General features: G+C 55.4%; 2 protein-coding genes across 2 annotated transcripts; both read left to right on the forward strand.

Annotated features, from left to right (window-relative positions):
- The first annotated feature begins 442 nt into the window (after positions 1–442).
- NFKBIE (NFKB inhibitor epsilon) lies at positions 443–14,890 on the forward strand. Its single transcript, XM_058801340.1, has 6 exons — positions 443–887; positions 11,124–11,226; positions 12,103–12,334; positions 12,507–12,595; positions 12,869–13,117; positions 13,438–14,890. The coding sequence occupies exons 1-6, from the start codon at positions 505–507 to the stop codon at positions 13,501–13,503; spliced, it is 1,122 nt and encodes a 373-aa protein (XP_058657323.1). The 5' UTR covers positions 443–504; the 3' UTR covers positions 13,504–14,890.
- Positions 14,891–18,738: 3,848 nt separating this feature from the next.
- Positions 18,739–23,130, forward strand: SLC35B2 (solute carrier family 35 member B2). Its single transcript, XM_058801341.1, has 2 exons — positions 18,739–18,819; positions 21,046–23,130. The coding sequence occupies exons 1-2, from the start codon at positions 18,739–18,741 to the stop codon at positions 21,982–21,984; spliced, it is 1,020 nt and encodes a 339-aa protein (XP_058657324.1). The 3' UTR covers positions 21,985–23,130.
- Positions 23,131–23,727: the final 597 nt, after the last annotated feature.

The raw sequence follows: 23,727 nt of genomic DNA on the forward strand, positions 1-23,727 counted from the left end.
CCTGCACAGGCTGCAGCATCCTCACCCACACACCGCCTGCTCGGACAGGGTCCCGCTCCCTGCCCTGGCAGACCTGCCTGCTGTTTGAAGAACCCAAACCGGCCGGGCAGGGGGAGGCAGGCCGAGGACAGAGCGGCGGGCCCGGCCCGGCCCAGGGCAGCGCGGCGCGGCCGCCTCCGTGCCCCGCGCACCCCGGGCGCCGGCCCCGCTGCCGCGGCCGCCGCCTCTCCTCCCCCTCGGCGCTTGTGCGCTGCCCCGGACAGCAGGGCGGGAGCAGCGGCCCCGGTTGTGCCGGGGCGGGGCGCGGCGGGGGAATCCCGGCCGGGCGGGCCGGGCGCGGCTGACTCAGTGCGGGCAGGGGCAGGAGGCGGCGGCGGAGGCGGAGCCGTGGCGCCTTAGACCCTGCGCCGGCCGCCGCTGCCCGGCTTTCCGGCCATGAGCCCCCCGGCAGCGGGGCGGGGAGCGGGACCCGGGCCGGGCCGGGTGGACGGCGGGCGCTGAGCCATGGCGCGGGCGGCGGGCGGCAAGGAAGCGGCGGGCTGGGAGGGCGAGGACGGGCAGTGCGACTCGGGCATCGAGTCGCTGCGCTCGCTGCCGGGCGGCAGGGAGACCCCCGCCGCAACCGAGGGCCCCCCGGCCGCCCCCGAGGAGACCCTCGCCGAGGCCGCCGCCGCCGAGGAGCGGCTGGATTCCAGCTACGGCTCCGGCGTCCTGCCCGAGGCTCTGCCCGAGGCTCTGCCCGAGGCTCTGCCCGAGGCTCTGCCCGAGGCTCTGCCCGGGCTGCCGGGGGCTCCGGGGAGCCGCCCCGAGGAGCCGCCGCCCCGGCCCGAGGGGCTCAGCCGGCAGCAGCTGGACGCCCTCACCTACCTTTCGGAGGACGGAGACACGTGAGTGACCCCCGGGGAGCTGCGAGCCATTGTCCCCCGGCCCCGGCTGCTCCCCTGGCAGCGGCGGGGAGCCGGAGCCAGAGATAAGCCAGGCTGTGTTTGCCGCGGTCCCCAGCCCTCCCCCGAGGAGCATCCGCTCAGCCGTGTTGTTAAGGTCTCCCCGGGCCCCTGTCCTCAGAGCCTCCCGCCTTGCCTTGGTGTGCGTGGATGCTTGGCATCCTGGTTTGGGTGGGTGACCCCTCTGACCCTCCTGAGGTGTGAGAGCCACCCTGAGAGGTATTTGAGGCAGGTCCAGCGGAGTGAGCAGGAAGAGAGGCACCCCATTATGGACCCACCATAGAAGCCCACCTCCACTTGCCATGGGGCTGCTAGCAACTAGAAGAAAGGGGAGAGCGAATCAAGCCTCCCCCACTCCCTCTTCCCTAGAGAATGCACCGTTTCCTCTACAATGGGGAAGGCTTGGCTGCGTGAGAGGGCATGTAAGCAAGTCCTGAAGCAAGATCAGCCGTGCAGGGCAAGACCTTGCGATGGCCGTGTTAGACGCTGCTCAACCGAGCAACGCAAGAACTATTTGTTCTCAGGTGGGAATCGCCTTGCTTTGCCAACTTGCCCGCAGAGCCGCGGGTTTTGGCAGAGTTGTGACGCACATCCCGATGTGGGGCTGCCCTCCTGAGCTTCTGTGACAGAGACAAGTGTTTCTCTTAACGTGGGGGGCTTCCCACATCTGTAAAGCCCTCTCAAGGGCAGAGGCATCACGCCAGTTATTTGGTTTGGCTTCTGGTAATTACCTTCAGCTAATCACAGCATTTTTTTCCTGTTGTACGTTCCCTTGATGGAAGGTTTTCGTCATGAGTGTACACACAGAGCGTGAGCGAAGTGTTCTCACAGCTGAGGGCGAAGCTTTGCCCCAAAACCAGGCTAGAGTTTAATACTGAGTAATGGTGCAAGAGGAAGAGAAACTTAGAGGCACTGGCATGATCAAGCAGTAGTGAGAGCAGCAAGAAAGCTCTGTCCTTGCCTGGCACAGCACATCTGGATTGAAGCTGGGAGACAGCCTGAGTGTTTACTTCCCTGTTAGGAAAGAATCTGTGCATCTGCTAATTAGTTCATTAATGCTGACTCTGGGATCTGTTCTGAGGATTGGCTGGAAATCTCATGGCAAGCAAAGTTACACTAAACCCAGCCTCCCACACTCCCCAGACAGGCTTTCTAGTGCTGCCCTATCTACAGGCTGGTTCTGTGGCTCCTCAGAATGGAGGAGCTTTGCCAGTTTTCCCAGCTGTAACACTAGAGCCAAGGTGCCCATGGAGAGAGCCAGGCCTCTTTTAATGAGGTGTGGAAGTAACACTTCCCCCCAGGCTTGTCTGTCATGGTGTGCCCAGGGCTCTGTGCTTGCTATTTTATTAGTGAGCCCCATAGATGCAGCTGTTTGGAGATGCTTTTAGTGCTTGAGGCTGTCTTGTTTGGTGCTTGAAGCCTTTTGCCTGTCAGACTTGCTTGGAGAGACCTAATGCAAACATCTTATTAACTAGGGAAGCATTAATCAGTGGTGCCTTGGTTACTGTAGGCAGGAGAGGCTCTCAGAGGCTGCCTTTGCTCTTCTGTTTTCTCTCCCTCACAGTGCATTTCAGAACAGGAAATCTGTTAAGACGGAGGGAGGGAGCTGTAGGTCTGCTGGTTGTACAGCTCTGGGCTCACCATGTCCTCACAGGAGACAGCTTTCCTGGGATCTACTCCCACTGCTGGGAAAAAAAACTATTCTTGTGGTTAGAGTGGTGAGGCTGTGGATTTCTGCCTCCGCTATTCTTGTCTCTGCTCCTGACCCTGCGGCAGAGGTAGGTGGCATTTATATTTAGAAGTGCTGAACATCCACCACTCAGGTCATTGCAGATGGGGACTGTGAGCACCCAGGAACTCATTGAACTGCCACCGGTTTTGTATGTGAAAACAAGTCAGGGCTGATAGTAATGCTAAAGTCTATGGTGCAATTGCTCATCCAGTGACAGAAGGTCCCTAGAGAGAAGGGATCAGATGGCCACAGGCTACATCCCTTCCATCCAGCCAGACAAACCCATCTTCATTTCTTCTTTTCATCTCTGTCAGCAGCATGTTTCCCTGTGTGCCTTTTTTAAATGTCTGCCACAAAACAGCTCCAGGCAGAGAATTAAAATCCTACTATAATTTTATTTCAGAAGACTTGGGCAACTACACTTTCCTGTAATTGTAATTTTGAAAATACAAAAAGTCCAGGGGTTGTTTTGCCTAAATAGTTCCTGTTTCCCCAGATGCCCTTGCTGGTACTGAGCTGAGAGGAGCACTGCGCTTGCACAAAGGGAGCTGGCAAAAGTCTTGCCTCTGCATCTAACGAAAATCTTCACTGTCCATGGCTCCCTCAGACTTACCCACCTGTGCCATCTCAAGGTGTGCCTGTGTTTGTCAGCCTGGCACTTGTGGGGTGAAAACAGGAGGTGGAGGCAGAGGTGAAGAGCACATGTTTGGGTGGTTGGAGCGTCAGCAGGATCCTGCTTTGATGCCTCCCTGCCTGCCTGCCTGCCTCCGCAGAGGAGCGTCAGAGCCAGCAGGATGAAGCAATGGCGCTAAAGCTGTCTCTCCTTGTGCCCAAAGTTAGAAGGAGTCTCATTTTGGCAGGAAGGAAAATGGGTAACAGGAAGGACCGGGGTATAATGACCAGTGAAATGCGTGGGTGCTGTCTTCCAAGAATTATTTGCCCAAATGTCATCCTCTCGTGGCTCCCTCATGCCACTGGCAGCCCCTCTGCCTCAGGGAAGTCAAAGCTGCAGTAATAAGGCACATCAGTTCCCAAGAAGAGAGTGTGGCTCAGCTGTGAGGGCAGGAGAAGTCGAGCATGAGGAGTGGGGTGGCAAACGGAAGATGGTGGGTGCACTTTGGGCAGTGATCTGTATCCTGCTTATCGTGTGGGCAGGTGGAGAACAATCCCTGTGCACTCCAACTCAAATGGTCTCCTCCAAGCATCCATCTTGTGACCTATAGCTCCTAATACCTGTCTCTTCCATGTAAACAAACTCCTTTTCTGCTGACTTGAGTCCTGATGGGACTGCTCTGTGTGGAAGTGAATGATAGTGGCTTTCCAGCTGTGGGCCTGGCTGCCTCTGAGGGGACTGCAGGCTGATTTATTGTTGTGCCCCAGCCTCCAGACCACCTCAGCCTTTGTGAGGATTCACTGAGGAAACCAAGTCCTTCCCAACCGCACCTGGCAGGTGCACAATTCCGCCATCCTGGGAAAAGGATGAGTGTGGGACCAGCTCCTTGGAGGTGAAATGGGGTGTGAAGGGACCACCTGCTTTTGTTCCAGCACAAGAAAAAACCTCCCCATTTCCTTGGGCTGATGTCAGCCTCTGCCAGCTCTGGAGAGGCAGAGTTGATTCATGAGAGTGTGAAGTTAAGCACAGTTTCCTCTCTCTAGGACTGTATAGTCTATCTTAAACTTAAAAACATGCTTTCCTTCCTGCCCGTCCTGGTCCTTGGGCCGCACACCACTTTCTGCCATTGTACCTGATGTGGTGGTTATGGAAAGGCTGGGGACTGTGCCTCTGCAGGAGAGTGACTGTCTTATGTAGACTCTGTATGCAAAGCAGTGCAGCACCTCTGCAGGGGTGAAGGTTGAGGGACCCCAGATCGATCACAGAAGGAAGACCTAGGCCTCCTTGAGATGGAAAATAGGACTGCATGGTTTTGGTTGGGTGTGCGTTTCAGGGAGGGAGGAGAGCAGAGGAAGCCTGACTTCCTCCTTCCACCAGAGACAAGTGGTGCTCCATCTGCTGATAAGAAATCACGTGCCAGTGATTCGTGGGCTGAAATGCCTTAACCAGGGCTTGGGGACAGTTAATCGTGTAAAATCAGGGCCCCATGGGAGCTGCTGTTCTGAACTCTTCACATGGTGGTAGGGAAGGGGCCTCCCTTGCCTGCACGGGCTGTCACTGAGCAGGAGGCTCATCTTCAAGGGGCCAAGAGCCACTTCTAACCATTCATTGGCATGTGCCAACCATAACCCTCTCCAGTCATGTGGTCTTGGGCTGGAGATCTTCCCTGAGCAGGGGAATAGAGATTGTTCCCGTTTAGGTTGTCTGCTCCAGTTTGGCTGCTTTCTCACTGCTTGCCCCGCTGTACGAGGGTGTTGCCAAACCCCTGTGCACCTGGGGGAGTGCTCAGAGTGTGACAGCAAAGATAAAAGAAAGGGAAGGAAGGACAAAGAAACAGAAGACTGGAGAGACTCCGTTTTAGGAGAAGGATTAAAGAAGCCAGATGCAGGGAGCACACCTTGTTGCTGGTCAGGCTGGGAGTCCCCCTGCTTTGCTGGGCTGTTGCCAGCTGCCCAGCAGTGGGATGGCCACAATTAATGGAAAGTGGAGATGCTCTTGGTTTTACCAGAGTCTTCAGAAACCTTGCTTGACTGCCAGGATTCAAGTCCATCCCAAGTTATTCCCTAGCATGCTGCTAATTGTGGGGCATTGGAGAAAGTGAATCCTAACATGGGTCTGCCAGGAGGGAGATTTTCCTGTGTCCAGTTCCCTGTCCCTGAACTCTCAGGTCTTCCTCTGTGTGTGCTCAGGAGTTTGGTAAACAGGAGAGCTTGGTGTCCCTCTAAGCAAGGCCAGGCAGCTCTGCACAAGTTGCTTTGGAATGCCCCAGAAGTTTCTGGCTGCTGCAGGGGTCACACACATCCAGCCTTGGAGTAAAGTGGGTAAGTCCTTGCAGCCTTCTGAGCTCGTGCAGGCAGGAGGTTTTTTTCCCTGTTTGGATGACTTCAGCCTGGCCTGGAGGAAGTTTCTTCAAACTTTCCACCTGCCTAGGTTTGCCTCGGAGGTGGGGACAAACACAGGGAACTTCAGCACAGAGGAGAGGAAAGAATGGCTGGAAATTTCCGTGTCCTGGAATGCAGAAGCTTGGCTGTAACAGATCAGCCAAGGTGCAGAGGGCTTCAGGTCCTTGCACTCTGCAGGCAGGCTTGACTGCTGCTGGGACAGGGTTGAGCTCAGCTAATTAAACACAAAATTTTGTTATTTTTTATTGGCTTGAGTTTGGGTTTTTTCAGTGCAATGTGAAAAAATGAGGAGTCAGACCTGACTGTGTAGGAAGAGCTTGTGGGCTGTGAGCTGTGAGAGTGGCTGCTGTGTGCCTATCAGTGGGCTGTGTGGGATGCTCTCTGTCACAGAGCTGGGAAGCCCCTCTGACTGGGGCACATCCAGAGCTGAAGGGGGGCCCTGAGGCATCTTAGACCCACGGCTTGTGCCTCATTAAAAGAAAATCCTGAGCCAGTGAGGATATCTGTGGGGTTGTAAATGATTGCTAGGGTGTGTTGTACAGGCTCTGGCAAAGTCCAGGCGCTTTCCTCTTGTGAGAGGCTCTTCTGACCTCAAGATATCTCTTTGTGTACAGAAACTGTAGAATGTATTTACCTCCCAAGGAGTCAGGTGTGAGTTTGCTCTGTTTGAAACGGACTGTCCACAGTCAATGGACTTTTTGGGATGTTTGCTGCTTTTATTGAAGTTGTTCATCGTGCTTCTCTGATGGTGACTGGCCCCTGCTTGGGTGGGCTGACCTGTTTTCTGGCTTGGCCCATCTGTGCCTAGATAGTAGTGTGGGACAGGCCCCTTGTTTTGCAGGGAACAGCCCACATGCATCTGATGTGTAGTGCTTCTGCAATCCCAGAGCCACCATCTGCTCAGAAATGGAGCAAAACTCTGAAATGTGTGGGTGTAGAATCTAGAGGTTGTGAGGTCAGGGTACCTTCTTGTCCCCACCTCACTGAAAAACAGCCCTTCTGCCTCTCCTGCCTGTCAGCCTCCAGCTTCCCTCATCCTCAAGCACTCAGACCAGACCCTTTGCAGAGCACGCCAGGAAAGGTGAGACTGTCTCCTCTGCTCACCTCTCAGTTCTCACCCCTCACTCTGGCCCCAGGAGCAGCAGGCTGGGAAGCAGCTGCTGCCCAGACTGGAGATCAGGAATGCTGAACCCAACGTAGGTGAAAGGGATTTGCATCCCTCTAGCTGCAACCTCCCTCCAGTCCCATCCCAAACCCCCCTCCACTCAAACTCAAGGATTGCCTTTCCCAGGGAAGGGGTGATGAAACCTGCAGGGCAGGAGCACAGAAGATGGGATAAGGCAGCTGAGATCAGTGCTCCCTTGGAGCTGCCAGAGGGCAGCTGGAGCAGCTCTATGGAGCAGGGCAGCATTGCACTGGTATGTGGGGAGGAAGGAAGGGAGCCAGGCTGGGCTGGTTCAGGGCTGCAGGGCAGGATGAGCTGTGCTTGCTAAGCCACTGGCAGAGGTTCATGCTGGTGGCTGAGGAAGCGGTTAGCAGTGCAGGTTACAGGGCTGAAACAGGAGAGCAGGGTAAGCCTGGAATTCCCCTGCTCTTTTCCTCCTCCCTTTTCTCTTTTCTATTGCTGCTGGGCCATTTCCTCCCCTGAACAAGTTTCTCTTGTGTGAATTGTTTGCATGATCTACTGCTCCACTCAGCCAAAACAAGGAGCTGGGAATGAGCTGTTCCTGCTGCAGGCAGGGACCTTATCTAGAGAGAGAAAGAACTTTTCAAAACAAATTCAGTTGAATGCTGGGTCTCCTGATTAAGGTGCTTCTGGGGTGATATGGTGAAGGGTGAGGCTACTTTGTAGACAAGGTGTCTTGCTCTGCAGATGGGGGATCTGCATGGTCAGCTCCTTTTCTAGAGAGATGGAAAAGGATAGCCAGAGAACTGGTGAGACTTCATCCGTTCAGCTTGTGTGTCAGAGCTGGGTGTCACTCCTTACACTGTTCTCCTGCCTCCAGTCCTCATGTGTGGAAACTTTTCCTGCTGGACACTTAAGGTCACTCAGAAGTTGGAGATGGACAGCACTGTGGAAATAGATACTTTCCTGTGTCTAAGCTAGGATCACTTTGGCATGGCAAGTTCATTTCCCTGGGATATCCCCAGGGATAGCCCCAACCTCTCTGCTGCCGGGGTAGATCACTTTGTGCCGAGGATGTCCTGTGCCTTTGTGATTCAGAGGGTTGAGTCCCCTTATGCCAGGACAGAGCTGGTGAGCAAGTGGAAAAGCTGAGAATGAACCCAGCTCCTGTGCTCCTGCTGTGTTTCCCTTGCTCGCAGCTCCTCCATCCGTGCCCTTTTCAAAACTCCCTGTTGCCCTTTCTGACTGTTCCTGCTGGGCACCCAGCCCTGTGGCTGCAGCCAGGAGCACTGCAGGCAAGAGCATGGGAAGGAGGGGGCAGGCAAGTGGAGGAAAGCAGAGGGGAGATGTGCAGGCAGCCCGGTATGGGCAAGGATCTGAGTATGGTAGGGCAGAGGGCTTGTTCTGGCAAGGGCACACTGCTGTGGCTGGGCACAGAGGGGTTCTGGCAGCGAGTGGGTCTCTCCATTGCCATGCCCTGGCTCTGGCACACCGTGTGCCAGCACACAGCAGCCCATCAGCAGCTGGACCACGCGGCTGCTGTGACACAGAGAGAGGTGGAAGAAAGTGGAGATTGGCACTATTCCTGCCCCTCGGGTCTCCTGGGTGTAAGAGGTTTCCTGAGTGAGGAGACAGTCCCAGTTCCTGGCTGGCAGCACTGCCGGTGGCACAGAATGCCTCAGTGCACATATGCTCCTGGTGAGTGCACAGTGGGCTCCTCAGTGCACAGTGGGCTGCTCCCAGCCCACTGGCCTTGTGATGATTCCCCCAAGAAGCTCAGGTTCTTGCAGCCATTTCAGGAAGTTGAGGGCTGATAATGAGGAAAGGCGGGAACGAATGCAGAAATGAAAGCCCAGGAGGAGGCTGCATCCGGGTGGAGAAGGAAGGGGGAGGGGGAAAGCAATCCTTCAAAACAGGCGCATCCCACTGAGAGGTGAAAGCCGGAGCTCTGCCCAGGGGAATGGTCACCCCGATGCCTCTGCAGCAGGGATGCCCAAACTAGCGCAATGTCAGCCCAGCCCTGAGCCTTGTTGAGCTGCAAAGGCAGCCAAGCCAGGACAAGCGAGGTGCTGCAGGGGCAGAGGCTGCTCGGGGGTTTCCATCTCCCCCGGGTGACCGCCCCGCTCGTCCCCACATGACAGTGCAGTGTGGCGTGGGCAGTGACATAGGGGCCCGGGGGATTCCTGGGGCACCAGGGCTGTCGGCCGTGGGACACAAGCATGAGCGCTGCTCTCCCCCCTGGGAGCCCAGCGAGGCTTTGGAAAGCGAAAGCACCAGCGGTTTAAAGTTCAAGCTGAATAGCCCTGGAAAGTCCCTTACTTGAGCAGCCTTAACTCTGCTGTACCTGAAGAAGGCAGATCCTGCAGCCTCTTCCCGGACGTGGTGCCCTGGGAGCAGGTTTGGAGAAACAGGGGCTGTCCCTGCAAGTGTGCAAAGGGCGCCTCAGCTGAGGTGCTACCACAGGGACTGATGCCAAAGCCAGCAGGGAAGCTCCCTGCTCAGATCACACCTAAGCTAGGTCAGTAAAAGCCTGATGAGGGGAGCGCTGTCCTTGCGGCTGGTTGCCTTGTTCCTGGGCTGGGCCCCTTGGCTGTGCTCTGCCTCATGGTCCATGGAGGGTGGCCAGACCCTGCCCATGGCCCTGGGAGTGCTGGCAGTGAGGGGCACCCCATGGCTGTGCAGAGGCAAGCAAGTGTGGGTGGCCTCCCCTTCCAGTGGGGAATTCCCTGCTGCAACATAACCTGGGGCTTCCCCAGGGACTAAGCCTTTCCTGTTGGGCACAACCTGTCCCTGGCAGCAGGTGGAGAGGAACTGGCCTTTAGAAACTGTAAAGTGCACTTTGCCTTCAAAATCAGGTTTCAGCTGAAGATGCCTGGGGTTCCAGATGCTGGCTTGATCTTCAAGCAGAACTTGGGAAGAGGTCAATAAAACACATTCTTGGGGACTGGCCTTTGAGCTTCTCAGCACGTTCATGTCCCAGTGCAACTGGCAAAAAGACAGCCCCAGTCCCACTTCTCATCTGCAGTTCTTTAGGGCCAGGTGCTGTTCTCCTGTCTGTGGAGGGATGCTCTTTACGCCCCACATTGCAGGTGGCATCCCAAAGCTGGGCTGTCTGGAGAGTGGGGTGTCTTGCCAGGACTGGCACAGCTCTCACCCTCCATCTCTTGGCCCTGTCAGTCTCCATCAAAGCAGTATGGGTGGCAGAGCCCAGCCTTCAGTTTGGAGCTGGTTCTTTCCAGAGATGGAGGCCACCCAGGGCCTCTGGTGCAGTGGTGAGGGTCAGGAGGCTGAGCTCATGCCTGCCCTGCTGTGCAGAGTGGGAGATGCTACCTGCTGACCACAGTGGCCAGGTTTGACCTATGGGGGCTGCCCTGTGGTGGGAGGATGGGCCCTTCAGTGTGGGGGAGCTGGGAGACAGGAGGTTGGCAGGGGAGGCTGGAAATTCCCTCTCAGCGCTGCCTCTGTTCTGCTCTCACTTCTCTTCTGACTGTGCAGGGGCCGTCTGGAAACCAGACCTGTCCTTGGGCTGGGGGACTCGGGTGTCTGGCCACCCCATAGCTGTGGGGACCACAGTCCTGAGGACCAGAGCTCCCTGCTTGCCACCAAGCTCTGACAGCTGCATTCCTGGTGTCCCCTGTGCTGGCGGGCTGCGTGCCAGCCCTGCCATGGCAGTGCTGAAAGGGAAGGATGTGGGGGAGAGAAGAGGAAATCAGTGTGGGACCGGCAGATCGCCTGCCATATGGACTGTGCTATGCAGGTGATCTTGGACCAGCCCTGGGCTCCTGCCCAGCTTTGGCTGTTTGCCTTTGTGGAGGGAAAGCAGAAGTACAGTGTGCAGCTGGCAGCAGGGAACTGGAATTCCCCGGGTAGCTGCCAGAGCCCAGACCTCTCCCCACAGGCACCAAACCCAGCTCCTGGACTCTGGGAAAGACATCCCAGGCTCTTTGGACCTACACCAAAGGCTTGAGGCCTGGCTTTGGGCAGTGCCAGACTGAAACTCTACACATGCTGTGAGGTCTGAGGGAGGACCCTGTGCTGCTTAGCAGGGACAGGAGGGACTGTTCCCCGTGGGGATCAGAGTGAAGGACTGCCACGTGGAGCCTCAGAACATGTTCCTGCCTTGGCCCTTTGCTGAGCTTCCCCAGAGAGAGGGCAAGATGGAGTACCTCCAAGCTGGAGGGAAGGAGACTGGAGGAAGCAGGGAGATTATTCCTTCATGCAGCAGGGAAGGATCTCTGCTCCTAAGCATGGCACTTGGGACTTATTTTTCTTTTTTTTCTCTCCTGTCACCATTAACCCTCTATAGGTTGGTTCATCTGGCCATTATCCACTGTGTTCCAGCTGTAGCACTCTGCTGCATCGCTCAACTACCCAGGGAGGTGCTGGAGATCCAAAATGATCTTTTCCAGGTATGCTGTTGTGATAGGCAGAAGATGGGAGGAAGAGAAATGCCACAGGCTGTTCCCTGCATAGCTGCTCAATCCATCTGTCCCTTCCCCAGGAGCCCACACCTGCTTCCCCCAGAGCATGGTGAAGGTCCTGTGTGTGCAGCCTCTTTGCAGGGGGGGGAATAAGGGAGGTGGAGATACCCTGAGAGAGAAGTGTGACAGCTCCCAGCACTGTGGGGGGAAGAGTTTCTTTGCAAGGCCCCAGGACATTGCAGACAGCCATGGAAGAGGCATGGCTTGAATGTGGCAGGGTGGATAACTTGGGAGAATGAGATGTCTCCATGGGTGATGCGTGAGCTGAGGTGCAGGGGAACAGCAAGCCGTGTGACCCCACCAGTGCCAGCCACATGTAATGTCACCACAGGGATGGGGGTGTCCTGTATGGCAGTCAGCTCTGGCTGCCAGGCTAGCTCCTGGAGACTGCTGGGGCTCAGCACACCTCCTGTCCCTAGGGCATCCTCCCCTGTGGCAACAGCTCTCTGGCCACACAGAGAAACACTACTTTCCCGGGCATTGTTCTGGGAAAGGACGTGAGAAGATCAGAGAAAATAATGAGAAACAATTCTTATCTTAACTTACTACACCTAGTATTGTGAACATGTTGAATGTGTTACAGAGATTTGTTTACCAAAGGGCAGTTTCTTAATTAACCAATAGTGATAGTATTTTAATTAGAGGACCAGTTAGGTCCAGCTCTATCATAACTGTCTATAAAAGCATGGGTTTCTTAATAAATTAAAAAAAAAATCAACCTTCTATAAATGATAAAGTCTATATCACTTATTACCCAGCCGGAGACCCCTTGTGACATCTCTCCCCTCTCTAATTTCTCTGCAGACCCCGCTCCACCTGGCTGTGTACCTGGAGCAGCCCAGCGTGATCCAGGCACTGATCCACAAGGGAGTGAACCCCGGGCTGCAGGACCGCAATGGCAACACCCCGCTGCACTTGGCCTGCGAGCAGCAGCACCTGCAGTGTGCCCAGCAGCTGCTGGAGGGCACAGCCACAGCGGATGGCACTGCTCAGCCCCGTGGGCACCACCAGGACCTGCAGCTCCAGAACTGGCAAGGTGACACCTGGGGGCAGCACAGTGGCAGAGGTGATGGCCAGATTAGGGCAGAGACCATGAGATGTGTATGCAGGGATCCAGGAGCACAGCAGAATGGGAATGCAGCTGGGATTGGTATGCCCCAGGGTGGTCTGGGCTGACTGCGGCTCTCTCTTCTGCCTCCCCATCACAGGCTTGGCCTGTCTGCACATCAGTACCTTGAAAGGGAACATCCCTATGATGTCTCTGCTGCTGGAGAGTGGTGCCAACATTGATGTTCGGGTAAGACTGAGCATGGTGTGATGTTTTGTAAAGGCTGGGACGGTGGGTCTTTCCTTTGGGCACTCCCTTCAGCCCGTATGAGGCTTGGGAGCACTGAATTTTGAGGGAGCAGAGAGTAAAGGTCCTTGAGAGATTGTTGGGTGCTGTGACAGCAATCAGGGTGGGGACTGCCCTCTGCACCCACTCAAGGGGGTGTGGGTGGGTGCTGCAGGGCCCATCTGAGGTCTGAGGGGACCCCCCCCCACCCACACCCTTGTGATCTGTGGGTTGCAGGAGGGCACGAGTGGGAAGACCCCGTTGCACCTGGCTGTGGAGTGCCACAACCGTAGGGCTGTGCAGTTCCTGCTGCGCCATGGGGCCTTCGTGGATGCGCAGATGTACAACGGGTGCACTCCGCTGCACCTGGCCGTGGGCCGCAGGGACGCTGCCATCGCCGCCATCCTCTCGCACTCCGGGGCTGACACCCTGCTGAGGAACATGGAGAACGAGACAGCTCAGGACCTGGCTGATGGCAACGATGATGTGAGTCTCTGTGGGGGGAAGCCTGTGGCTCTGCAAGTGTGTCAGGGGGTGCAGGAGTTGGATGATTAGAGGGACTCTCCTAGGAGGAGTTTCCAGCTGTTCCTGTCCTTCCCTGTATGTTGTAAGCATTGGCTCTGTGATGTGTGGGATAACTGCCTTTTGCCTCGAGCCCTAGGAAAAGCCTAGATAGGGCTTCTTGGCACTTCCCTGGGGATGCGGGAGGCTGGAGGACTGGGTGGGGGGAAGATTTGGGCCCCTACCCCAGCTTGGTGGAGACACAGCCCTGGATGCTTACATGTCCATACCTTTGGTCTTTGCAGCTCCTTGCCTTGCTGCCCTTCGATGACCTGAAGATCTCAGGGAAGCCTGTTGTGTGCTCTGAATGAGCAGATGGACTCCTTTGGCCCCTTGGGCTGCCTCCTTCCTCTGTGCTGCTGCCCTGCTGCCCACTAGGATCTTGCCCGCCTGCATTTCAGTGGGAGCAGAGACACTTTGGGAGACTTATCCCACTGCCCCTCCCCTCTTTGGAAAAGTTTTGTTTGCCTCAGGCTGCCATCCCAGATGGAAGAAGGCGGCATTATGAGCACTACACAGGGGAGGCTTTTCTTTTAGAATTTGTGCACTGCAGCAGGACTGAATTTCTCCTCCCTGCCATGGGTCTGACTTGTGGGGATCTCCAGCATACACAGGGAAGGAGCAGGAGAGGACTCATTCTCACACTCTGGGCCAGACAGAGCATTGTCTGGCACCCCATCAGAGTAAGTGTGAGGTGAGAAGAGTCAACACTCACTCTAATAAACGTTTGTTGTTGTGGGCACCAGAGGTCTCATGTGATGTAACCCACCACACACCCCACAGCGTCAGGAGGCTGTGCATCACCGCGGGGGCTTGGGGACACGGGGCTACAGGGCTTTCCCCAGTCTGCCTGCTCCCTCAGCCCTTCACATCGCAGAGGGCGAGTGGGAGCACAGGGCCTTCCCCTCTTGCAGAGCCTTTCTAGTGCTCGGGGGAGGCTGGGGATCCCAGCAAAGTGCTCTGTTACCATGCTGTCTTGCCAAACATCTGCCTGCAGGCCTGAAGAAAGAGCACAGGAGATGCTGAAGACCAGCTTGTGGTTCTCTGCTTCTGCCATTGTGCCTTATGCCCTGCTGCTTTACGGTGCTGTCATTTCCTCTCTCACAGAGGACAGGAAGATCCTGCCCCCTCTCCTCCTTGGAAGGGGGTTAAAAAACTTAGGGTATGGGTCTTCCCTGGCTTTTAGATCCTCCCAGGCCAAAAGTGGAAGAGGTGGCAGCATTATCTTCCCATCCCTTTTGTTGTTCAGCTCACCACCCTTCCCTGCCACTTACTTCTCCAGCCAGAGGAGCACATGCAATGCATTAGGAAATCAGCCAAAGGTGCTGTGGGAATGGAGGCACAGATGACTTACCAGGAAAATTCCCCACTTGTTGCTGGGAGCAGCTGCTCTTGTTTGGGACAAATACTGGATGGTGCAATCGACCAGGATGCTCTAGAGTTAGCTCTTGTCTTCTTCCTCCCTTCTTGTAAGGGAACCCTGTCAGGAAAGCAGCATAAGGACCCCGCAGGCCTCGGGACCTTGCCTGGTTTCCTCAGGAGTCCACGGTTGGATTGCTCTGTTTCTTTTGAATCTTTGCCTCTTGCCTTCTGGCAGGGCCTCAACCCTGCTGCAAACCCATGGGGCTGTTTCAAGGACATCTTTCACAAGGGACACAAGGCACTTCCAGGCTGCCCAGAGAAGAGATGACTGGTGCTGCGGGGCAGTATGGGATGGTGTGCCCAGGGCTGTAGCTGGGAGCAAAGGGAAAAGGCAGAAACAAGTCATCTGCACTTTTTTGTTTGTTTCATTATTTTAAAATAAAACTATTTGTTTTAAAAAGGTGTCTTGTAAAACATCACTGGGTGGCCACGTGCTGGCTCCAGCCAGCCCTGCATCCATGCCTGGGGCTGGGATAGGGGATTCAGAAGCAGGGCTACAGTAGGTGCCAGACTGACTGCAGTCCCTGGGCAGCACCTGTGCCAGGGACAAGCTGTGGCTGTGCCCAGTGCAGGGCAAACCTGAGACAGGGGGCGGGAATCGGCCTGGGGGTCAGCTTTGAAGGCTTTTAGCTTGGATCAAGAATAATGTGGCCATCAGGAGTAGGGAAGTTATCATCCCTCTGCAGTTGTGAGACCTCCCATCATGTCCTGTGTCCACTTCTGGGCCCCTCACTTCAAGAGGGTGCTGGAGCATGTCTAGAGAAGGGCAGCAGAGCTGGTGAAGGAAGGGTTTGGAGCAAAAGCCCTATGATGAGCTGCTCAGGGAGTTGGAAGTGTTTAGCCTGGAGATAAGGAGGCACAGGGAACCTTGTCACTCTCTACACCTCCTTGAAAGGCGGGTGTAGCCAGGTGGGGATCGGCCTTTTTTCCAGGCAACCAGTGCCAGGACAAGAGGACATAGCCTCAAGCTGTGCCAGGGGAGATTTAGGTAGGAGGAATTTCTCTACAGAAAGGGCGATAAGACATTGGAATAGACAGGCCAAGGAAGGTGGTGGAGTCACCTTCGCTGGAGGGTTTAAGGAAAGATTGGCTGTGGCACTCAGTGCTACGGTCCAGCTGAGATGGTGGTGTTCGCTCACCGCTTGGGCTCGATGATCTCAGCTCTCTTCCAGCCCGATTGATCCTGCGCTCCCGTGACCGCGGCCCGCCCCGCCCCGCCGCGCCCCGCCGGCCGCGCTGCCTCCGGAGCGGCAGGGGCGCTGTGGGGCGCGCAGCGCGCCCGCCGGGCGGGGTTCCGCCGCCGCCGCCGGGAGCGGAGCCGAGGGGAGCCGGCCAACACCGGGCCGGGGCCGGGCCGCAGGTGGGTAACGAGGCCGGGGCGGGCGCGGAGGGCGGGCCAGCCCGCGGGCGGCAGCTCCCGGCGAAGGCTGCGCCGCGCTGCCGGCCTGCTCGCTGCGAACGTGGCCGCCGGGCAGGGAGGCGGCGCCGGGGCCACGCTTGTCCCGCAACCGGCCGCTCGCTGCTTCTCCCGCGGGGCCACCGCAGCCTCGGGCAGAGGAGCCCCGGAGCGGCAGGCGTAGGGCTCGCCCCTCCCGGGAGCCCCGCGCCGTGCCCGGGGCGGGGGTGCCCCACGGGCGGCGGGGACCGGCGGGGAACCCGTGCCTCTGCTGTGGCCCCCGGGCAGAGGCGGCGGTCCGCCCTGGGGGGACAGGGGCAGACAGCCCTGCGACCCGACTGCGTGCAGGGACAGGGAGATGCCGAGATGTTAGTATGGACTTGTCAGCTCCAAGCTTGCATTTGACCTCAGCCCTGCCAGGCGCTGGAGGCGCGCTGAAGAGTATCAGGGCTGTAGGCAGGGATCTTTTTCAGAGCCGGGACCCAGACTGTCCATGCCAGGCAGCGGGCTGGGTGCCAGCCCGGCTCTGAAGCGGTGCCTTTGAGAGCTGCCCTTGCAGTGCCCAGGGGAGCAGCGGCCCGTTCCGTTGTCTCGGCTCCTGGGCTGCTCCGCAGAATAAGGCTCCTTTCATGCCTCAGCATGCTCCCTGCTCGGCCCCCCCGCTTTCTACCTGTAACACTGGCGTCCCTGTTCCTTCCCAGCCTGGGCAGAGAGGGCAGGGGCTGCTGTACTGAGTCAGCTCTCAGGGCCTGGGAATTGCTAGCGCAGGCATAGAGAGCCATTGTCCCTCCATAGCCTCCTCTTCACGGTCGCTGTGGGAGAGCGGAGCTCATTCTCCGCCCATGGCAGCGCTGCAGGAGCTGGCGGGGTAACAGCAGGCGCAGTCGTGCTGAATGGAGCTTGCATAGTCCCTCTCAAATTGCAAATGTGGCAACAGACCCTGTCATTTATATCCGACTTCTGCAAAAGTGAACGGTGTTTCTGCACCCCACCGCCAGCCACAGTTACTTAATGCGGACAAACCCAGGAGCATCTGTACAGCCTGCGGTGGTGCCCCTGCAGCAGGAGTGATTGAGTGGAGGGGTCAGACTGTCTTTTCCAGGGAGGGGGGAGACAGAGGAGTAGGAAGCAGGCAAAGAAATCCACCCCTAGCCACGTGCACCTCTTCCTGGTCTGGGAATTTCTGTCTTTTATGTCACAGAAGGGAGTTTTCTGGGTGAAACACAGCCCCAGCTTTGGTCAGGTTATTGAACTCCAAGGGCCTGGCCACAGTAGCTGAGGATGAGAAAAGTCCCTGAGGTCTTTCCCAAGAGGTTGATGGGAGTGCTTGCTCATGAAATGGCAGGGGACTTTCTTGCCTTTAAAGTCCTTAAAGTTTGTAATTTTCTAAGTAAAGTCCCTAAGTTTGTAAATTTCTGTTTGTAAGTTTCGTGTGGGGGCTACTAGAGGTCACAGTTATACAACACTGGGGCCAGGTACACCCCTAAATAGGGCCTAATTCCTCTGACTCGCTTGTTTCAGATGGAGGCGGAATTAACATCTGTGTCTCTTTCAGTCACAGGAGCTTTTCAGGTGTGTGTTTATCTCGCCAGCCCACAGCTGGTCCCCAGGGAACTGGGAGGCTTTTTCAATTGAGGGAACTGGGGCAGGGATGTAGCACGGACCAGGGAAATGTTCTACCCTGCTGCAGGAATCTGCAGCTTGCTTTGTGAGGGGGGATGCAGGTGGCCTTGGGTGTAAGAAGTTGTTGCCTGCTTGCTCATTCTGTTGAGTACCTGGTGCCCCTGAATATTGCAGGTTTGCCTCTGTGAGAGAGAGGACAGTGAAGGGAAGAACTCTTTCAAGGACTAGTGAAGCTGTTTTAAAGCTGGCTAAATCACTTCCTACAGCTACAGCTGAAGAATATCATCTATACCTCATTGCATAGTCCTGGTAAAATCCCAACCAGACAGCTGGTAGGAAAGTTCCTTTCCAGTCTTGCTTTCTGGCTGTGTTTTGTCAAATGGGTGAGCCCTGGTAATTTCCTCTGAGCTGTGAGGAATGCCTTGGCACACTTCCAGGGCTGCATGGGGAGGTGAGGGAGGGTGGCAACCCCAAACCCTGCCTCTCATCCATTCACCTGGTGTAGCTGGAGGGGAAAGCTCTGAACTGTTTGCTTCCAGAGAAAGGTTGCTCATTGCCACAGGCTTGAAACATGAGCTTTTAGGTAGGAGTAAATTCTTCTGTTCAGTGACCTTTTCCTTTTCCACCCAAAAGCTGTGCTAAAGTTTAACTTGTAAAGGTGAGGTGTGAGGTGCTCCTTACATTTGGAGTAAGAGTGTAGTCAAAACCAGATGGTTACAGCAGTGTTCTCTCTAATCCTGGGAATCCAGGTTTCTAAGTCCACATGTTCCAGAGCAATGACCCTTACCAGAAGCAAACACAGATGTCTGGCCTATGCTTTTCAGCTCCAGAGGGCTCTTCCTGCTCTGTGTGCTGCCAGCATCACTGTTGTCACTGCAGTGGGTCTGGGTGGCTGTATTACAGGTGATGAGGATCGGGCTGGTGTTTCAGCATGTGGAGTGGAGCTGCCCATGTACCAGCAGCCCACCACCTGCCTCTTTCTCTCTCCGCAGATTTTGCATTCCCCTCCTGCTGGCCTCCCTCCCTGCGATGGCTGCAGGTGAAGAGATCGCCCCTGCCCTGCAGGACTCGTGGGGGGACTTCTGGCTCTTCCGCTTCTTTGTTAATGCTGCTGGCTATGCCAGCATTGTGGTACCGGGCTTCCTCCTCATCCAGTACTTCAAGAGAAGGAACTACTTGGAGACAGGTAGGAGCAGGAGCTTCCCTTCCTCAGCCTCACCTCTCACAGAGCTGTGTCCCAGTGCTGTCCAGATGCTGTCCTGAAACAAATTTCTCTGAGGCCCCTGTGCTAGCAGATCTGGAGGCTAGTGAGGAGGAAGGCTTCACGTCAGGCTGGTACAGCATGTGGTGCCCAGACTTTGGTTAATTATGTCTCCATCTTCTTTTATCCTGTTCAGGCAGAGGCATTTGCTTCCCTGTCATCAAATCCTGTGTGTTTGGCTCTGAGGTGAAGTCTGTACATCAGGACGATGGCTCCCTGCCACCCCGAGCAGAGCCCACAGAGTCCTCCACAGCCCGACAGGTCTTCAAGCTGCTCTTCTGTGCTGCTGGTCTACAGGTAGGGGTCCTGTGCATGTGTGGCTGTCCCATTCTGCAAGGAGGAAGTGGCCAGTGACTGTCAGTTCCTTGGAGACTGAGCATGCAATGCTGTCCTTGATCAAGGCAGGGTTGGAGGATGGGAGAGGACATTCCACCTCCAAGAGCTGTGGAGGTCCGTTGAGCTTTTGTCATTTGGATTGGAGGATCCTGTCTGATCACAGTCCTCTAGAGCCTCTGAAAATTCTGTGATTCAGCAGGTTGTTAAGGCTGCTTTTGTTCTGGCTCTGATGTCAGATCAGCACATAGTTTGTGCCCTCTTTTATCCCAGGCTCTCCCATGGGTCACTGTCTGGGGCTGATGCATTCTGCCTTGATGGATTGAATTTGAGTACTGGAGAGAAAATACTTAATTCAGCTACAGATAAACAGGAATTTAAAATCTTAGATTCCCCAAGTCTCAGTCACAGCCTGAGCATCATCAGGAAGGGCAACTTTTTTGATCTATGAGGACAAGAAATAGCAGTGTGGGCAGTGAGATAGAAAAACCGAGGTGTCCTGCAGCCAGGAAACAATTCACTCTCTGGGTTACTCCCCCAGCCTTTTCAGACATGCTGTTGGCCACCAAATTCTTCCATCTCTCTGTGTCTTACTTTCTTGGGAGATGTGTGGTGAGAGGAAGTCTGTTACTTCTGTGAGAGGCTTGGTGTTGCACCAAAAGTAGTGAAGATGACAACCACGACAGTGATCATCCCTCGTGGACAATTTTGTCTGCTGGTTTTGAAATTAGAATTGATTTGGATGTAAAAACCAGGCCTAGGGAGCTGGAAGTGAAAACCAATGCAGAGCCCACTGGGAAAAGTGCCAGGACCTGCCGCAGGGAGCTGGCACCAAAACCGCAGTTGTTTATCAGTGGTGTTCCCTGATTCGGTCAGTCTGGTTCCACAGGCTTAAAGCAGCTCAGAGCTAACTGCTCACTCTCACCAGGATGTTTGCATTGTGGGCTTTTCTCCCCTGCCCACTGAGCAGCAGTGTGCTTTGGAACAGGATGTTCCTGGTTGTAACCACATGGATCAGCAGGTTGGCTCAGATGGGTGGAGTGGGAGGTGGTCCTGTCTCCCAGTGTCTCCGGGAAGCATTGCCATGCAGAGGGTGAGCAACGCTGCGGATCTCAGGACTTCTGCTGCTCAGAGTGACCCTGAGATGCGTTAGAAAGTCTTGTTTCCCAGCCTGGCAGTCAAAGAAGGAGTCAGAATTCTTCTGTTCTCATTCTCAAGGTTGTTTATTGTTTATCTATAAAATTCTTTCTCTGACCTGCCGAGGTCCGTTCAGCAGGTCAGACAGAGGCACACTGACTGCCCTCGGGGCAGTGTTATCTTTTATACTAAAAGCTACATGTACATTATTTACCATAACTTCCCAATACCTATCACCTATGCTAGACAGTGAGTTTCTACCTTAAAACAATCCAAAAGCATCACAGCAGAAGATGGAGTCCAAGAAGAAGGAGAAAGACTGGACATGCCCAGATTCCTCCATCTTGCCTCCTGAACCCCCATTCTAAAAACCTAAAAAAATCTATTTTTCATCCTGTGACAAACTAATTATTATTCTACTTAGACTTTCGTGGCTTGCAGATCCTCATATAAGGTTGATAATTTTTTCCATGGGTTATAATCAAAGTCACAGGCATCTTGGGCTCTGTGCCAAGGTCTCTGAGCCCCTTGGCAGGGGTTCAGGCAATCCAGGACAGCCAGAGGGATGTCCTGAATTCCAACATGGGGAAAGCAAGGATCTCCTGAGGTCTGTTCTTCCTGTTGTTGCTGGCAACTGCTGTTGTGGGTCCTGACTCTGCCTGTACTCCTGCTGCTTTGCAGATTTCCTACCTCACATGGGGTGTCCTCCAGGAGCGTGTGATGACGAGAACATATGGTGCCACTGAAACAGACCCTGGAGAGAAGTTCAAGGACTCCCAGTTCCTCGTGTTCATGAACCGCATCCTGGCCTTCACAGTGGCTGGTCTGTACTGCGCCCTGACCAAGCAGCCACGCCATGGGGCTCCTATGTACAAATACTCCTTTGCCTCCCTCTCCAACATCCTCAGCAGCTGGTGTCAGTATGAGGCACTCAAATACATCAGCTTCCCCACCCAAGTGCTGGCCAAGGCCTCCAAAGTGATCCCAGTGATGATGATGGGCAAACTGGTGTCACGCAAGAGCTATGAGTACTGGGAGTATCTGACTGCTGCCCTCATCTCCGTGGGGGTCAGCATGTTCCTGCTCTCCAGCGCTCCTAACAGGACGGTGTCCACTGTCACCACTTTCTCTGGCATAGTGCTCCTGGCTGGCTACATCATCTTCGACAGCTTCACCTCCAACTGGCAGGATGCTCTCTTCACCTACAAGATGTCTCCCGTGCAGATGATGTTTGGTGTCAACGTCTTCTCCTGCCTTTTCACCGTGGGCTCGCTCTTGGAGCAGGGTGCCTTGCTGGAGTCGCTGCGCTTCATGGCCCGCCACTCGGAGTTCACCGCCCACGCCGTGCTGCTCTCTGTGTGCTCCGCCTGTGGCCAGCTCTTCATCTTCTACACCATCAACCAGTTCGGGGCAGCTGTCTTCACCATCATCATGACACTGCGGCAGGCCTTTGCCATCCTCCTCTCCTGCCTCATCTACGGGCACACTGTCACTGTGGTGGGTGGGCTGGGCATAGCCGTTGTCTTCATGGCCCTCTTCCTGCGTGTCTACGCCCGCAGCCGCATGAAGAAGCGCAGCAAGAAGCTCCCGCCGGGCGAGACCGCTGTTCAGAAGGTCTAAGGAAGCTGAGGCCATGGCATGTAAGCCATGCCTGCTGTCCTGCCTCCACTTGAAGGGCATTTGCTGGATTTTCTCAGAACCCGCTGAGAAGAAGAGTGGGGTATAGATAGGCAGGACCAGTGACTCAGTTTTCCACCTGCTTTTCCTGGGAAAGGGGCTGGAACAAGCCCAGGAAACGCTCTGGGCTGACGCAGCTCCAAGCCTTTCCATTTGCCTTAATAGGTTAAAGACTTCAGCCAAGGCACAGGCCTGGGGACACACCAGCATGGGGCTGCTGGTATTTCTGCCCCACCTCTGTCTTGTGGCTTCTCCCCAAAGTCACTGATGAGCAAGGGAACTCTTCCCTGGCACTGTCTTGCCTCTGGCTAAAGCTCCTCCATTTCTGTTAGTACTACAGAGCTTGGCAGGAGGAAAGGGCAAGCAAAACACTAGGTTTCTTTTTGAAACACCTCTGAGTGAGGCAAATCCCAAGCTGAGCCCATCCAAGGGTGGGGAGTGCTCTTCTCCATTCCAGGAGGGGCTCTGGGTAGTACAGGCACAGGCGAGGGAAGGACTCCCAGCCTGTCCTACCCTAGGCCTGGGATCTGCTCTGGGAGGGCACTGCAGTGAAAGCCAGTACCTCCCAGTTTGGTTTTATCAATTCTTTACCCCTGCTCCAGGACACTTTTCTTTCCCCCTCAGCCCAGGCTGATTTTTATGCAGCACCTGAGCTGGACAGTTCCCAAGGCTTGCTGAGTCCTTTGAGGTTGCTTTTTGGTTACATCTGCTGCTCCTACAGGCCAAAGGCTGCACCTCGGGCTCCCTCAGTGCCGTGGTTTCTGGGCTTTGCAGTTGCGATTCAGACAAGCACAAACAAGCCCTTTTTCCTGCCACCTGGAGGCACTGGCCCTTTTTTTCCCAGGGGCTGGCCAGAGTCTGTGCCTGGAGGGCTGGGACACGGGGCAGAGCCCGCTCGCCGGTGCCTTGTTCCTGCTCCACAGACAGCCGGGGATGGAGCAGTGAAAGCTGTTCCTCCCCACAAGCCTGGGTTTTATCTGTCAATCCTTTTCTCATCAACAGAACCTGACTGACAAACCAGCAGGTTTTGGTACTTTTGCAAGGCAACTTTTTTCTCTTTTTATTTTATTAAATTAAAAATATGCTGCATATCGTGCCATGGGTGTAAATGTGGGTTGGTTTTTTTTTTTGGTTGGTTGGGTTTTTTTTCCATGTACTTGGAAGCAGGGAAGAGATTTCCAACTCTTCCTGTGTCCCTAGTCTCTCTGGGACAGCGGAGTTGTCTTTCCAAATACAGGTGCCTCTCTCTGTCTTTGCCAAGGCTGGCTGCACTCCAAGCTGCAAGGCCTGGCAGGAGATCATTGCACACTCAACTGGGGAGCACAGCCAGGCTTGGAATGCTGCTTGTGCTGGGGGGCAGGTGAAGGAGCCATTAACCTGAGCCTAGTGTGGCTCCTAGGTTCTCTCTGCATGGTGCAACTTAAAGAATTCCCAGTGGGTGTAGCTACCCAGAGGTGATACAGAGGCCTGCTGAGCACATGGCAACCAGGGCAGGCGGTGCTGCAGCACTTTGTGGGCTGTACTGCTGCAGCCAGAGCCAGGAGAGGCTTGAGGTGTGGAAGGTCCATCCTCCTGGCCTGGTATGGGAGGCCTGGTGAAAAACTGTGTGGGCAAGGGTGAATATGGGGTCAGAGACAGGGCTGCGGCCTAACACAGCTAGGGAAAGGGGACACGCAGGTGAGGGTT

The sequence above is a fragment of the Ammospiza caudacuta genome, chromosome 3 (genome assembly GCF_027887145.1).
Source record: "Ammospiza caudacuta isolate bAmmCau1 chromosome 3, bAmmCau1.pri, whole genome shotgun sequence".
Classification (NCBI taxonomy): Eukaryota; Metazoa; Chordata; class Aves; order Passeriformes; family Passerellidae; genus Ammospiza; species Ammospiza caudacuta.

Excerpts from the sequence above, each read along its gene's own strand:
- NFKBIE (XM_058801340.1), top strand. The coding sequence starts at position 505 with ATGGCGCGGGCGGCGGGCGGCAAGGAAGCGGCGGGCTGGGAGGGCGAG. Across the intron at positions 888-11,123 it reads CTTTCGGAGGACGGAGACAC|GTTGGTTCATCTGGCCATTA; the intron begins GTGAGTGACCCC and ends AACCCTCTATAG. Across the intron at positions 12,596-12,868 it reads GTGCCAACATTGATGTTCGG|GAGGGCACGAGTGGGAAGAC; the intron begins GTAAGACTGAGC and ends TGTGGGTTGCAG.
- SLC35B2 (XM_058801341.1), top strand. The coding sequence starts at position 18,739 with ATGCTGCTGGCTATGCCAGCATTGTGGTACCGGGCTTCCTCCTCATCC. Across the intron at positions 18,820-21,045 it reads AAGGAACTACTTGGAGACAG|ATTTCCTACCTCACATGGGG; the intron begins GTAGGAGCAGGA and ends GCTGCTTTGCAG.